A 14,706-nucleotide genomic window follows, 5' to 3' on the forward strand; every position below is an offset into this window, starting at 1 on the left:
GAGATTAAAGTCAAAGTCAACCTACAGTGCAGCAAGTGAACGCCAAGGGCAGCAGTAAACCAACTAAATTTTGTCAAACTGTCTTGGATTTGAACAGATAAGTTGAATGCTTATTGATAACATTACAAATACTTGGAAGCTCCTTTGTTTGATTTATGGTTTATTCATGTTTGATTTGTTGGTGGGTGGATTGCAGGATGTCTGCAGTTGATGAATCCCGTCTTCCTCCACAAAATACAATATCTCTACAAAGTTTGTGTGATGCTTTCTTCTGAAGAGGCCCAGTTTTCTGCACTTTCATCATTCTTATGCTAATTTATCAAACTATTATCATTCCTCTTTGTTTTGCATTGAAATGAGACATTACATTTGGAGGAGGGAGCTTTCATTCCACTTTAGTGTTTGTGCCCATCACAATTACATAACATAAGGTAACATATGCTTTAAAATTAATCTAATTATGAACAGTTCTGACAATAGCTTTAATCATCATCTTACTCAGTTATCTGACGTATGCATTTTGGAGGATTGATAAAGGACAAAAGGCCTCTTAATTTAGTGTCATGTTGAGTGGTTAAAACAAGTTTATTTTATTAGTAAAGGATCACCTCATTCTCATAAGATCCCTTATTTTTACAAGTAGGTATTACATTAATAAACTATTTAAAATATAAAAACAGGCTTTCTCTGTTGCAGACAATAACGAAATCTTTGCAGTCATCAAATCACCAAACCAACATGCTGTTTCAGCAGAAACACTTGATTCTCATTTAAAAATTGTGAAAAATCAATGGACGAACAATTCTTTCGTTATAATCCAATGTACAGCAACATGTGGTAGGTTGGCCTTGTAAGGAGACAAGCAAAAAATGTTCTGCAGGTCTCACAGGTGGAGCAGTGGATATATCCAGGGCTTGTAGTGTTTTTCCTTGGAGATACCTGGGTTAGATCACTGGGTTTGGATCACTGACATCAATCACAGAAAAAATTACCCCAGAGCGTCCGTAGCGTTAGTTTCACATGGCGGTATGGCAAGCGACAAAGAAACAACATCATAGCACACACGAAACAGCAAGCGACAGCATGGCTACCGATGAGAGTGGGAAGTTTGTACCCAAGAAATGAATAAAATCATCTGTTTTTTGGAACTGGTAAGGGTTTACTGCCACAGACGTGGAGGAAGAGACCCCCACGCTGCAATATGCGTGGCACGCTCTCTATCCTCTTACACACGCAGCACCCTGACACACAAATGGTCAATTTACAACACCTATATAATTAGTTCATTAGTTGGATAGTTAGTTGTTACTGTTATTTGTTAATAAAGAATACTGCGTTGTAATTATGAATTGTACCGGTATTAGAGCTGTAACGGTGTGGGATTTTTGATCACCGCGGTTTTGCGGTTATCTTTAAGCAATGAAGTTTTTGCCAATTTGTATTAAATAACTGAAAATATACCTTCTGTGTTATTTTGTGATATATCGTTATTGTATTATGAAATAATTGTAAAAACAGTCTGCATGCCTGAGTGCTTGATTTGACAACGCTGCTGAGACCAGTCAGTGTAAGGAAAGCGAGGTCACCGATCGGATTAATATTTGGGGTGACAGCTATAGTCAACCACTACTACATTAGTTCATAACGATTTTAAACGTCATTTATGTGACAGTTATAGTTTATTGCCAGCGATGTTATAATTTAAATTTAAAGAACAATTTATGCTTTTATTCTGAAGTCAGTAACTTCCGCATGTTTTGTTTTTTGATGCAATGTGCCGCTGGTGAATTCTCAATAAGAGTTGACGGTGGAGCCATACGGTTGTTTTACTGTTGTTGGTAAAGATGCCATTGTTGACACCTCTAAAGAGCCAGTCAAACATGTAAGGCAGTCTCTTGCCATTCATTGGTTTGTTTGAATTTAAAATTGAAATAAGCAAAACAAGAAAGTTCAATGAAGAAGAAAGTTTAATAAAACTCTACAACAGGGGTCGGGAACCTATGGCTCGCGAGCCATATATGGCTCTTTTGATGGTCACATGTGGCTCGCAGACAAATCTTTAATTATACTTTTTTTTTTTCATTAGACCAGTCCTTGTCTGGCGCGATGCGATGCCAGAGGCGCGCAGTAGTAGCGGTGCTTGGAGAGAAAAATCTGCGCCAGCACTATCACTTAACTATTATCTATTATTTCACAGAGTTTGTACCAGCCGGAAACCTGTGAATTGCCGTGCCGAAAACTGCGCGCTCCCGTCTCTGAGAAAGAGCGTGCAGTTGCGGGGACGGGATGTTAGAGGAAGAAAGCAGGGGGGGGGGGGGGGGGGGGGGGGGGGCACGGCCAGTAAGGTGAACCGCGCAGGGATTGTAATAACGTAAAACCTGCTGCCCGTCACTCACTGCAGCGGGAGAGTGTATGTTTGACTCCAGGTCTGCATGTGATCAGTCTGTCTCACATCTACAGAACATTCAGACCTACGATCACGTTTAAAGTCTCAACGCCTGCATGAAGCAGAAACTCACCACGTATCAACCAGACTAGACAATCAGCAAAACTACCACGAGAAATACTCATCATTTATCAGCAACAGCATAACGATGTTATTAAAAAGAATCCACAGACTTATTGTACTTTAAAAGTGTTGAATTTACATCAAATGCACACATTCATTTGTATATTTAGTTTTAAACATATTGTTGCGGACTGAGTTTAACTTGGCTGTTGAGCCGCGTTAAAAGTTCTGGAGTTCATTGAACGCATCGATCAAGCAGAGATCTGATTGGCTCTCAGTTCCGTCGCTCAGGTGGTTGTTAGGTAGTTTGGACCAATGGGGTTCAGCTATGGGCCGAATAAGGGAAATGGGAGGGCTGACGCGGCAGGAGCGAATATAAAGTTGGGAGGAGCGCTCTCGTCTCGTCTCGGCGGGAGAGATTCAGGAGTTGCTGAATTAATTGTACGGCGTTCGTTGCGGTCTGCAGTAACCAGAATAAAGAACCTTAAAAGAGGTTAAGTCTATGTGCCTCAGTGTGGGAAAGGGACATTACATTATTGTATGGCTCTTTCGAAATTACATTTAAAAATATGTGGCGTTTATGGCTCTCTTGGCCAAAAAGGTTCCCGACCCCTGCTCTACAATGACACTTTTTTTGTATAGCTTTCAGTTTAGAATGTTTTTTCCCGGTATACTCAGGGCTCCAGACTGCGACCAATTGGTCGCATTTTGCGACCAAAATTTGAGAGTGTGCGACTGAATTTTACATCCAGTCGCACATGTGCTACGAGTAAATTTGCCTCCCCCACCCTCCGTATTTTTTTATACATTAAACGTGGAAGGGGCAAGTCAATGATCAATGAAATAATCAATGAGACGGGAGCGCACACGCACGCAAACACACACACAAACTCGCACACACTCATGAGACGAGAGCACACAATCGCGTAAATGGCTAAAATGCGTGGAGGGGGAGGGGCCTAGAGATAATCGAGCGCGCGTAAACATCTGTGGGAAGGAAACGGAGACAAATATCATCACAACCTGTGCGTGCATCTGAGCTATGAGCGAACCATTGATTCATTCTTCCGACCTGCGGCTGGTGTACCAGTGCCAGAGTCTACAGCAGGGGTCTCAAACTCGCGGCCCGCGGGCTACTTGTGGCCCCCACCTTGAAATGAAAGTTTAATTTTAATGCGTCCCGCCCGTTTGTATGAGTGACACCTTTTCATTGTTGTGTGCGGAGCTGACAAACCAACCAATCACAGTGGAGTAAATGACTATTGGGGGTGTGACAATGACCGGGCTTGAAAGCAGGACACCTGACAGCCCCCTCCCCAGACCACATGAAAGAGTTCCTTACTTTCCTTTCTAGAACGTACCTATTCGCTCGTAATTTTCTAAATGCATGCAGTCCGTGCTGAACTTTTCTCTGGGCCGCACAGACCCGGAGGTTACGGGGGTTACGGTTAAGCCCCCCAACCAAACGGTTTATGCACGGCTGTTACGGCAGCACACGGGGTGATGGCGAATCTGCAGCGAGACTGAAGGAGAACAGGAAGTTGAATTTCAATTCAGTTCAATTTAATTTTAATATTCCTCTCCCCCTTAGTATGATCTGTGTTATTATATATTTTATATTTATTTGAATGTTTTGTAATGGATGTCGCTTATTTTTCATCAATTGGTATTTTCAATTATTTCAATTTCTCACTTAACTACAAAAACCATCAGGACACATGTCCCATAATGCATTGTTTTGTAGTCATAGGGCAGCTTTCAGTCAGTTCAGTACTAAATTTCCAGCTGCGTTCGGTAGGTTGGGGCCTTGCTGCTCCCGCCCCTTTCTCCTGATATTTTTGTGATGACTGACAGGTGATGTAGGAGAAAAAACAAAAATATACATCTCACACCAGGTGATCTGAACAGCGTTCCGTCCACCTGGGTGATCTCAAACACGCTTATTGTGCGTCTTGGCTGCACTTATTTGGTGTCACCAAGATAAATTTCCATCAGTTTTTGAGCCTCTGTCTGATCTCAGGTATCTGTATCGATTGTTCTGATATCCAGTGAACATTGCCCGTTCTTTTACAGTTTACCTTCTTCTGTCAGTTTACCTTCTTGTTGCATCTTCAAAAGTGCAGATTAAAATGTGACACTGAATTTGAAACGTACACATAACTTACGCATTGTAATTTCTGGATCTATTATTAAAGTATTTATTCATAATACAGTGGAAATTAGTAGATTTGGTTAGAATGTTGATTTACGGTATGCGCCCCTAAATTTTCTGGTTGTGCCCCTAAAATTTTCAGTTGGGGGCCACAGTGCTCCTAGTGAAAAAAGTTAGTCTGCAGCCCTGATACTAACAGGATAGTTGGGACATCTATGTTTAATGTTTTGCAATCCTGCACAACATTGGTTGCTTACCAATTTGAAAATATAAAGTTTATTTTTGACCACCCCCCTACTGACAACAGACACAAATTAATTGATGAACAAACCATCTACCTTCACGTCTGCCTGCTGGCCACTTTTCTCCATTACACCAATGACACAAGGGAAATTACAGCCCGACAACTCGTTTACAGTAAAATTATGATGTGTACAAAGAGAACAGCAAACAGACCTTTACTTATCGTTACCTCCCTACAGCACTGAGGTTGTTGCTCTCACAAAGAAATCAATGTACATTATCAAAGCTGACAGGGTGGATTGGTAGTTAAAGACCAGCCAGATTCACAAATGGGCCAAAATGATGTACAAAAAATGTTTTAACATCAACAAGTGAGTCTTGTGAGTTAAGGTGATGAATGAGTGGCAGCCTGGCTGAGCGACCGATAAAATGTGCATCCTATTCCCACAAAGGCACAACTTCAGAGGCAGAGTTAGTTCAGTACTTTGCAACACATGGCCAGCTTTTTCAATTTACTAACTTGAAAAATGTATAATTTTTCCCCATTCTAAAATGTCTTCGTTAATTTGCTTCAATACCACCCTCACCATGACTCATGCCTAGTTTAAGACTGCTTTGTTGCAAATAGAACCTGTTAATCCATTCTCTTCAGTCGGATGAGGTTGTAGAAAATTGAAAACAATAGCAAATTCATAAACAATGGAGGGGGGGGGGTCGCAAGAGTCCCGACACCACGACTTTTCCTGCTTCATCACAGCAGTGATCAAAATCCCACACTGCCACAGCTCTACTCCAGATCAATCACCATTCTTTCATTACTGTTCTCCTTCACTCCGTAATACCAAACCTGAACGCGCGGCCCCAACACATTTGTGCGCATCTAAACACGTAGCACGCGGACACACATACACATTCTACAAAAACCTATATAGTTAGTTCATTAGTTAAACAGTTAATTAGTTGTTAATGTTATTTGTTAATAAAGAATCTTGCGTTGTAATTATGAATTGTATTCATTTGCGCTGTGTCCGCCAGGGGATTTTGAGTTCGTGGGGGTGACTGCGACACCACAACTCCTGGTGTCACTTTAAAAATCCCACACCGTCACAGCTCTAGTAAAACTACTCACAAGCCAAAAAAATTTTTTTTTAAATGCCACTTTAAATCAGACATAAAACTGAAATTGCAAATCAAAACAGCACAGCAACACTAGCTTTAACCAAAGAACAGCAGGGACGTTTACTTCCGCAGACGGAGGTCCTGTACCCTAGTTGGTATCCAAGAAATCCTAAAAACCATGATGATAGATATTCGATTTTTATTAAAAGCCAGGTTAAATCAACCAATTAACACCAAAGCTTTAGCTCCAAAGTTTCTTTTGACTACAGTGACTAAGGGTGTAAATCTTAAGGCAGGGAACGACTTTTTTAAACTTGTGCTTGACCAATAATTACCAATAAACGGAATTAAGTTTTAATGCTTGTTGGGCAGCCAGGTTTAAAGTGTGTGCAACACAACTGATGTGTGTTAAGTCTTCAAGCTGCACAGCACCCAGCATGTTTGCAGCATTATCTGTCACTATCACCATATCCGTGATTATCAAATTCCATTCATTTGCGACAGCGTGGAACATCATATTCCCGTTAGTGGCTGTGTGGCTTTCATGCATGACGCTTTGTAGGATACACCACTTGAGCTGCCAGGTTTCTGTAATATAGCGAGCAGTGAACGTGACGAGAGTAGGTTGCTCTGGAAGTCTAGGCATCACAGGTAAGAGCTACTCTGTGGGTTTCTGCAAGGGCTTCCTTAACTTTTGATGGTCTCATTAAGTTGAGGCATGGCTTTCTCTGTAAAAAACTGACTTGATGATGTACTTTGGCTCAATCGTATTCAGCATGATTTTAGAGCCTTCATTTTCCACAACACTGTAGGGTGGAAGGTCTTTTAAAATGAAACAGGAAATGGATTTTGTTATCCTTTTTGCCTGTTCGGTTTGGTGCATGTTTTGTGAAATGGTGGAGTGTGTGCTGGTCAGGAGCTTGAATCAATTGCTGCTGTGCTTCTTTAGGCTCTGGGTGATGTTTTATTTACATTTGTAAAGTGTTGCATAACAATGTAAAGCCAATATGCAAAGTCGCTTTTCTCCTGACAAAATCAGCTGATTCACATTAATTTCGTAAGGACTTCACCACTGTAAAGTGTTACATGCAAGTGCAAAGCTGCAATTCTCTTTAGAATCTGCTGGAAAATGTTAATTGCATGAACAATTGAAGAGTAACTGTATGTCAAGAAGCATTCGTTACTTAGGTGTTGTTGGCAACATCTCCAGTGTTAAAGGGTTAAACAACTTTAGCTATAAAGGCCCGTTCACACCGGGACGAATTTACGCCTCGTGACTAAACAAAGGGCACCAATGAGAGTGTGCACACCGACGAGAAAAAACGCCACGCGTCAAAGCGTCAAAAAAAAAAAACGCCTCGGGTTTGTTTGTTTTTTTCGACGCATCGCATCGAAATCTATTCAACCAATGAGAATGGCGCTTTTGCACACGTGTCTGGAGCTTCTGAAGTTACAGTAAAACACAACTTGGAGGCGCTCAAACACAAAACTGCCTTGCTGAGCACACATACCAGCGAAGAAGATAGACGCCAAGTAGCGTCTACACTGCCGCGAAGAAATAATGACAGACATTCTAAAATATCCCCGAACCAAGCACCAGTTGGAGCTACGGGTGCTTGAAATATTCATGTTTTCTTTGTATTATTCTGACAAGCGCGTAAATACTTGCTCTCTTCTTCTGAGTGAAAAGCGACTTTAAGAAGCATAAAGTTGCGCAGCGCCACCTTGTGTACAGGAGTATTTCTGTTTACATTAAGCGCCATCTAATTTCAGGGAAGGAAATTGCATGTTCGCTCGGCTCATCGTCAGCGAAAATCGCCTGGGTGTGAACACAAAAAACGTGGCGAAAAACGCTGGCGAATAACGCCTGGCGAATATTCGTCCCGGTGTGTACGGGCCTTAAGAGTAAAGTAGAAGTTTTTGCTTTTATTTGGCCTCGCAAGGAGTTCAGATACCCACTGGGAATGATCATCCAAAAAATGACATAAGTGCATCATCACAACTAATTAAGAAGCTGCCATCTCAGCAAGCCATCAAGAACAGAGACAAACACTGATAATCAGCATGAAATTCTGATTTAGAATAAATCTTTGGTTTTTGGTTTGTTGTTTTTTTTGTTGTTCTACTACACCAACTACTCAATAAGAGAAAAAGTAATTCAAAATCAATTAGAATAATACCTTGTTAACATCAAAGAAACAGTTTTCTCAAACACTAATATTTTGTCAACTCTGTCGAAGATTATTGCTTGTACTTCTCTACCAAACCATTGGGGGGAAAAACAGGCCTCACAGGAAAATTATGCTAAACCCAGGGCTCCAGACTGCGACCAAATGGTCGCATTTTGTGACCAAACTTTGAGAGTGTGCGACTGAATTTTACATCCAGTCGCACATGTCCTACCAGTAAATTTGCCCCCCCCCCCCCTCCGTATTTTTTTATTCATTAAACATGGAAGGGCACGTCAATGATCAATGAAATAATCATTGAGACGGGAGCGCACACGCAGACAGACACACACACTCGCGCACATACTCATGAGACGCAAGCACACACTCGCGTTTCATTGAGTGATGCCTGTCTGTGAGGCGGCCAATGCGTGTGAGAAGAATAGGGAAAGCCACTGTAAGCGGCTAAATGCGTGGAGGGGCCTAGAGATAATCGAGCCCACGTAAAAATATGTGGGAAGGAAACGGAGACAAATACCATCGCAACCCGATATGCGCGTGCGTCTGAGCTATGAACAAGCTAACTATTGATTCGTTCTTCCGACCTGCGGCTAGTGTACCAGTGCCAGACTCTACAGCAGGGGTCTCAAACTCGCGAAGCAAACCACGGTTCTCATGCACCGCTTTTACGGCAGCACACCGCTCCAGTCCCGCGGAGATGGTCAGCTGAGGAGAATAAATAAATATCCCACACCTACATGCGTGACAGCTAATGGGGCTTGAACTTTAAACACGTGCGAACAACAACACGATTTAGTCTCAGACAGACACAGTTAAAACACGTGGGGAAAATGCAACGATAGACGTGTTTAAGATGAACCAGCGCCGCGCCTGGATCGTTGGGTAGACCAGGCCCCCGGGGGGGGGGGGGGAATTGAAGGCGAAGCTAAAGCGAGACTGAAGGAGAACAGGAAGTGGTAGTCCTTAACATTCAATTTAGTTTTAATATGCCTCTTCCCCTAAGTATTATTTTAATGTTTTGTAATGGATGTAGCCTTTTTTTAATCAGTTGGTATTTTAAATTATTTTAATTGATCACTGAACTACAAACACCCATCAGGACACATGTCCCATAATGCATTGTTTTGTGGTCTGTAGGGCAGCTTTCAGTCAGTTGAGTACTAAATTTCCAGCTGTGTTCGCTCAGGTTGGGGCCTTGCTTCCACCCTTTCTCATGATTTTTGTTTTGATTGACAGGTGATGTTAGAGCAAAAACAAAAATATACGTCTCACACCAGGTGATCTGTGCAGCGTAGCGTCCATCTGGGTGATCTCAAACACGCTTATTGTGCATCTTGGCGGCACCTATTTGGTGTCGCCAACATGAATTTCCGTCCCCTAATGTTTACATACATTTAAGTATTGTTTGTAACTGTGAAATGACCGAAAGGTTACTACGGCAATCACTTTGTTACTAAAAACTTTTTATTCTGAATGTATGGTATTTTCTTTACCATCTGTACTGACATGACAGCGATGGTGCTGTCAGTTTACCTTCTTGTTGCATCTTCAAAAGTGCAGAATAAAATGTGACACTGAATTTGAAACAGCACATTGTAATTTCTGCATCTATTATTAAAGTATTTATTCGTCATACAGTGGAAATTAGTAGATCTGGTTAGCATGTTGATTTACGGTATGTGCCCCTAAATTTTCTGGTTGTGCCCCTAAAATTTTCAGTTGGGGGCAACAGAGCTCCTAGTGAAAAAAGGTAGTCTGGAGCCTTGGCTAAACCTGTTGAAAAACAATTTTTTTCTTGATTTAATCTGCCAGATTTCAAATGAATGAGAATCATTCTGACTATAATGGAAAGATCTCAATCAAAGGACCCTGAGTATTGCAATCATTTGTTCATATTTGAAACTAAGCTGTTTTTTTTGTTTGGTTTTTTAAAGAAAAAGGGAAAAAAACAAGAATCTAGTTTTGAGACCATTGAAACTGATCACAAGTATTGTCATTTGTCTAAACTGAAACAAAAAGCTGTTGCAAACAAACTGGCATCAAGCCAGCTTTAAATGTCTCACATATAATTTGGCTTTGATGCAACCAGATAAGAATGATGGGGAAAATGCTTTGATTCTCGTGTAAACACGGTGTTTTCAGTATCCTTGATGTCAACCCACCAGTTAGATAAAGTGTAGGAATGTGTGCAGTAAAGAGAGCAGACAAGTGTGTCTGTAGCTAAAGCAAACGCACGCGGGAAGTACTCACAGTCGAGGTGTTTCTTCTTGGGTCCGCTGATTTCATGCGTGGTGGCTTTACACACAGCCTTGCTGATGGCAGAGCCAGTCATGCTATGTTGAGCTGCTGTGATCCGATCTGTGATTGATTGGCCCGACATCGCTTCACTGTCGCCCACAAATAGCCAAAAAAGCACGACGATGATACCAAGAAACCTGTTTTCGCCGTCAAGGAGAGGAACAAAATGATCTGATTTCTCAGTTTTTCTTTCCAGTTCCAAAATGTGCGATTATTTGTTTCACTTCCGAGTAATCACAACACACTAATGACAGCTGCTATTCTGTGCGAATATTTCCTTTGCAGTGCGTAAACCAGGAGGAAAGAGTCCCACTGTGGAATTCCGAAACACTTGGGATTACTCTCTGGCCACAAAAGAACATAGCGACCCGACGGCTTTTCTTCACCTGAAGGTTGGTTTACTCAATTAGGCAGGAAAAATACGAGTAATCCCTTTGAAACCAGAGCGTGAAAAGCACCAAAAATTCAGAAAAGGGAGGACAGCAGTTTTCGTCAAAGTACGCTTATTAGCTTGAGCTTTTTAAGCTATCGCTTTACGTTGTTTTGTTGTTGCTTTGTTTGTTGTTTTGTTGTTTGCAAAGTGTTCCTTAAAGTCCCGCTCGGGTAACAAAAAGTGATTCAGAACTGAATAGAACATGGTTTGAAGTATGCTCAGCCATAGCGTAAAACTGACAGCTGGAAGGACGCCGTTTTTACTGAAGGGACTGTCGGTGTTAGCCAAGAGAGCTAGCGGTGTTACTTAGCTGGCGTCCCAGCCGGCCGGAGTGCGACGGGACCGGTAAGTTGAAAAATGACAACTCCTTAAGCTCAGTCCTCCTGTCCGGGCCGTGGAGCTCAGTTAGTGCCGCCTCATACAAATTCTTTCTCTGCCCTCAGTCAAACCAGTGCGGAACTGCTTCGGTAAAGTCTCGCCGGTGGATTCCCTTTACTGACTGACTGGCTGGCTGCTGCTCTGCCGGACAAAATGGCAGCGTAAAAATCAGCTGATCTCACAACTGTGCTGCGTTCAATTCTCCTTGGTATGCTCGGAAATCTGAAAGGTCACGTTTACTTTTGAAAGCTCGTGCTTGAGTTGACGGAGACACAGCAAAAAATGTATTCGCTAATTTTTTTGATGGATTGGATTGGATGTGTTGATTATGCCAATCTTTTTTTTTAATCCGCCATTATAAGCAATAAAATATAACTGTAATTCAATAACTCGTGCATTTCTAAACTTTAATAATCGTTTATAAGAATAACAACTTTTAGTGCCTTTTTGGGCGTTTCCAGAAACATTTAAATGATGCGTTTTAAATCAACATATATTAAAATATTTACTTTGCACCCCTGGTTCAATTTATCTGGTTGGATTGAAAAGAAATGAGACACGTGTTTTTTATATAATTAATTACACTAACTATCGAGTGTGTGGGGCTTTACAGTCTATTAATTTTATCCGTATCAAACAAAGTGAAAGCACTTGGAGTATGTCTTCACCGTGTGAGTTATTTCCTACAGTACTTGAAAGCTTCATAGGTTTTTTTGGCCAAAGCTGACGAGCGATTGAAGCATTTGAATGGGGTCAAATTAGGATCAATTGATGAATTAGGATCAGAGATGAAAACCAGATTGAAAATTTGGAGAGAGAAAAATGAATATTTGAAAACAGTTTTAAAATTGGAAAGTACACATTGTCAATTTGAAATAAATATTGAAAATTAGAAAAAGAAGAAATGTAAATGTAAAACTTGAATAAAAAGAAAAACTCAAACCAAAACTGTTACCAAATAATAAAAAATGCATTTATCTGTATTTTCAACTCTTTTTGTTTCTTCCTCTTTGCTTTCAGTTCAAGTTTTTGCTGGTGAGCTGATCCTATTTGAAGTCACAGTCAATGTGTACTTTCAAGTTTCAAACTGTTTTTAAATTTCTAAGAAAATTTTTCAAATTTATGTCTAGTTTTCAAATTTACAATCTGGTTTTTCAATCACGCTAAGCTGCTTCTAATTTCACCCCATACAGTTAAAGCGTCATGCTTCAAAATTGTTACGGAATTTTTTTGGACAAACGCAGCAAATCTGTCCAACAATTCCTTTCATAATTCACTTGTTATTAAACCAAGTAAGGAAGTTTTGTTCGATTTTTCACTTTACACAAAAAACCTTTCTGCTTAAAAAAATCGAAACAAAAAAGTTTTCTTGTAAAGCTGCCCTGTCTTTATTTGACTCCAGACTACATGTGGAACAGAGTGTGCTGAAAAATCCCTGGAATCCGCTGGTGAAGCTCATGACGGTCTTATACCGGATTGGATCTGGAGGTGCTAACTGCCCTTAAACAGTCTTGAGAGAAAATGGAGAGAAATCCGGCTCATTTCCCATCCAGAATGAGCAATTCATTACAGTTGCTTTCAGTGCAGTGAAATAATGTTGGCTGATGATTGTTAGACGTGATCTGAAGGTGCATGAAGTCAGTCTGAAAGAGGAACACTGCTGTAAATGATACAGTTCAGTGTAAATGTTTTATCACTTTGCTCCTGTGGTTCAGATTTATTTTAAGATCTTAAAACAAATGATCAGGAATGACTTTCCTGTCTGAGAGCTTTTTATCAGTTTCAGACCAGCAGCTGTAGGTTGCAGTATTTCTCACTCGAGTGGGGAATATTGCAAACTGGCCCCAGCAACAGCACCAGCAGATAAATTCCTGGGATCTGCTGAACTATCAACAGCCAGTGATGTGAAACAGAAGAAATCGGCACTTGAATGCCCAGCCATTTATCTCGCTATGAACAATCACCAGCCTGACGTGCTCACAGGGTTTTTTTCTTGTAGATTTGACGGGAGTGCTGACAAATGTGAATGCTGCAGAAGAAAGGAAGCAAGACCTGCAACTGCTGCAGGCGGAAGTGGTTTGCACTGCAGAGAAACTTGAGCTCAAATTCCCAGGTTCAGCTTTGCAAACAGTCTCTCCTGATTGAATTAATTTTCTCAAGTCAATATTCGAGGGGAAGATTGAGTATTTTATTGCTACACATGCATTTCTTTCATTTTCATTTCAGGGGTTTATCTGGTAAAATGATCCATTTTCTGTCCTTCTCTGCCAACAAAAAAAATGGCTTTGCACCACAGCCACTACCTGGCAGACAGTTTCATTCTTGTTCGGCAAGGAATATAAAAAAAAAAAAAAACATAAATATACCATCCTACTCTGCGTGGTGCCAGGCATTCAGAGTGCTGTATTGCCATCTGCAGGCAGAAGACTCAAACCCCTAGTTTCCATGGCAACTGCATTTGTGGATGCCCTGCAAGAGCTCCTGTAGCCCCTGGCAACGGAGCTCTGAGCCGGTATCTGTACCCTTCAATCATGGTTAGAGCCCTAGCCTGGTGTGTTTCGAGAGATAGGAATAAATCCATTACTGGCCATGCGACACGATCACCTGCAGGTCCAGTGGCGACAACTAGAGAAAGCGTGTGACTCTGACATAGTCCATCTATGATGTGCTCTGGACCCTCGCCTGTCAGTGGGGATAGTTTGCAGTACAATTACTATGATGGCAATTATGCAGTTCTGCAACAAGAGATACATGAATCCAGATGCACTTTGTGACCTTATATCAAACACAAGCTTCAGTTACTAGTGTTTGATTTCCAGCAGAACGATTTCAATAAGGCTGATTATGTGAGAATCAAGACGTGGTTCTTCAATAAAAACTAAAGGGCCCTGTGACAATCCAGAGCTTAGAGCACGCAAAGCCGGCACTAAAAGGGTCTCCAAAGTTTCACCAGTCCTATTTGTTAGTCCATCTCTACTTACAAAACAGGCAGTCTACATGCCATCAGCTTTTTGTCCCCTTCCTTTTCTTTGTAATTAACTGTTCCCTCCTGTCCTTTGATTGTAGTGTTTTGTTTCTATGGTCAGGCACAAAAGAATATACACCTCGGTTACCACCAAAATATGGTCAGAAAATAAAATGCAATTGAGACACACAAAAAATCACTCTAATGGATTACCAATGAGGGCAAAATTACAGATTTTATTAATACCTGCAGTCATATACGGTGCCCAACTAAGCCAACTACCTCCTTCTGCAGTGTGCAGACCAAGGCATGCCTCTGTATGTGATTTATCGTCAGAGTAAAGGTTGGTATTCAAAAATACTTAGTGTCTCAGCTTTGTAAAGTTGATCTGGTCTCTTCAGTCAGTAATGATCTGCTCTG

General features: G+C 41.2%; 1 protein-coding gene across 22 annotated transcripts in view; it reads right to left on the bottom strand.

The window, feature by feature from the left end:
• si:ch211-200p22.4 (phosphatidylinositol-binding clathrin assembly protein) overlaps positions 1 to 11,536 on the bottom strand; it is a 147,820-nt gene extending 136,284 nt beyond the window's left edge. For 4 of the 22 annotated variants that reach the window (XM_078935975.1, XM_078935972.1, XM_078935966.1 and 1 more), the window contains exons 1-2: positions 11,184 to 11,461; positions 10,463 to 10,647 (exon numbers count right to left, since the gene is read on the bottom strand). In XM_078935975.1, coding sequence (XP_078792101.1) covers positions 10,463 to 10,592 — 130 coding nt within the window. In that variant the 5' untranslated portion in view covers positions 10,593 to 10,647; positions 11,184 to 11,461. Of the gene's footprint in view, positions 1 to 10,462 lie in introns of all 22 variants that reach the window. The other 18 variants (XM_078935970.1, XM_011487628.4, XM_011487631.4 and 15 more) reach the window with 6 other exon arrangements.
• Positions 11,537 to 14,706: the final 3,170 nt, after the last annotated feature.

The sequence above is a fragment of the Oryzias latipes genome, chromosome 18 (assembly GCF_053564925.1).
Source record: "Oryzias latipes strain Hd-rR chromosome 18, Olatipes_Hd-rR_3.1".
In the NCBI taxonomy this organism is placed as follows: Eukaryota; Metazoa; Chordata; class Actinopteri; order Beloniformes; family Adrianichthyidae; genus Oryzias; species Oryzias latipes.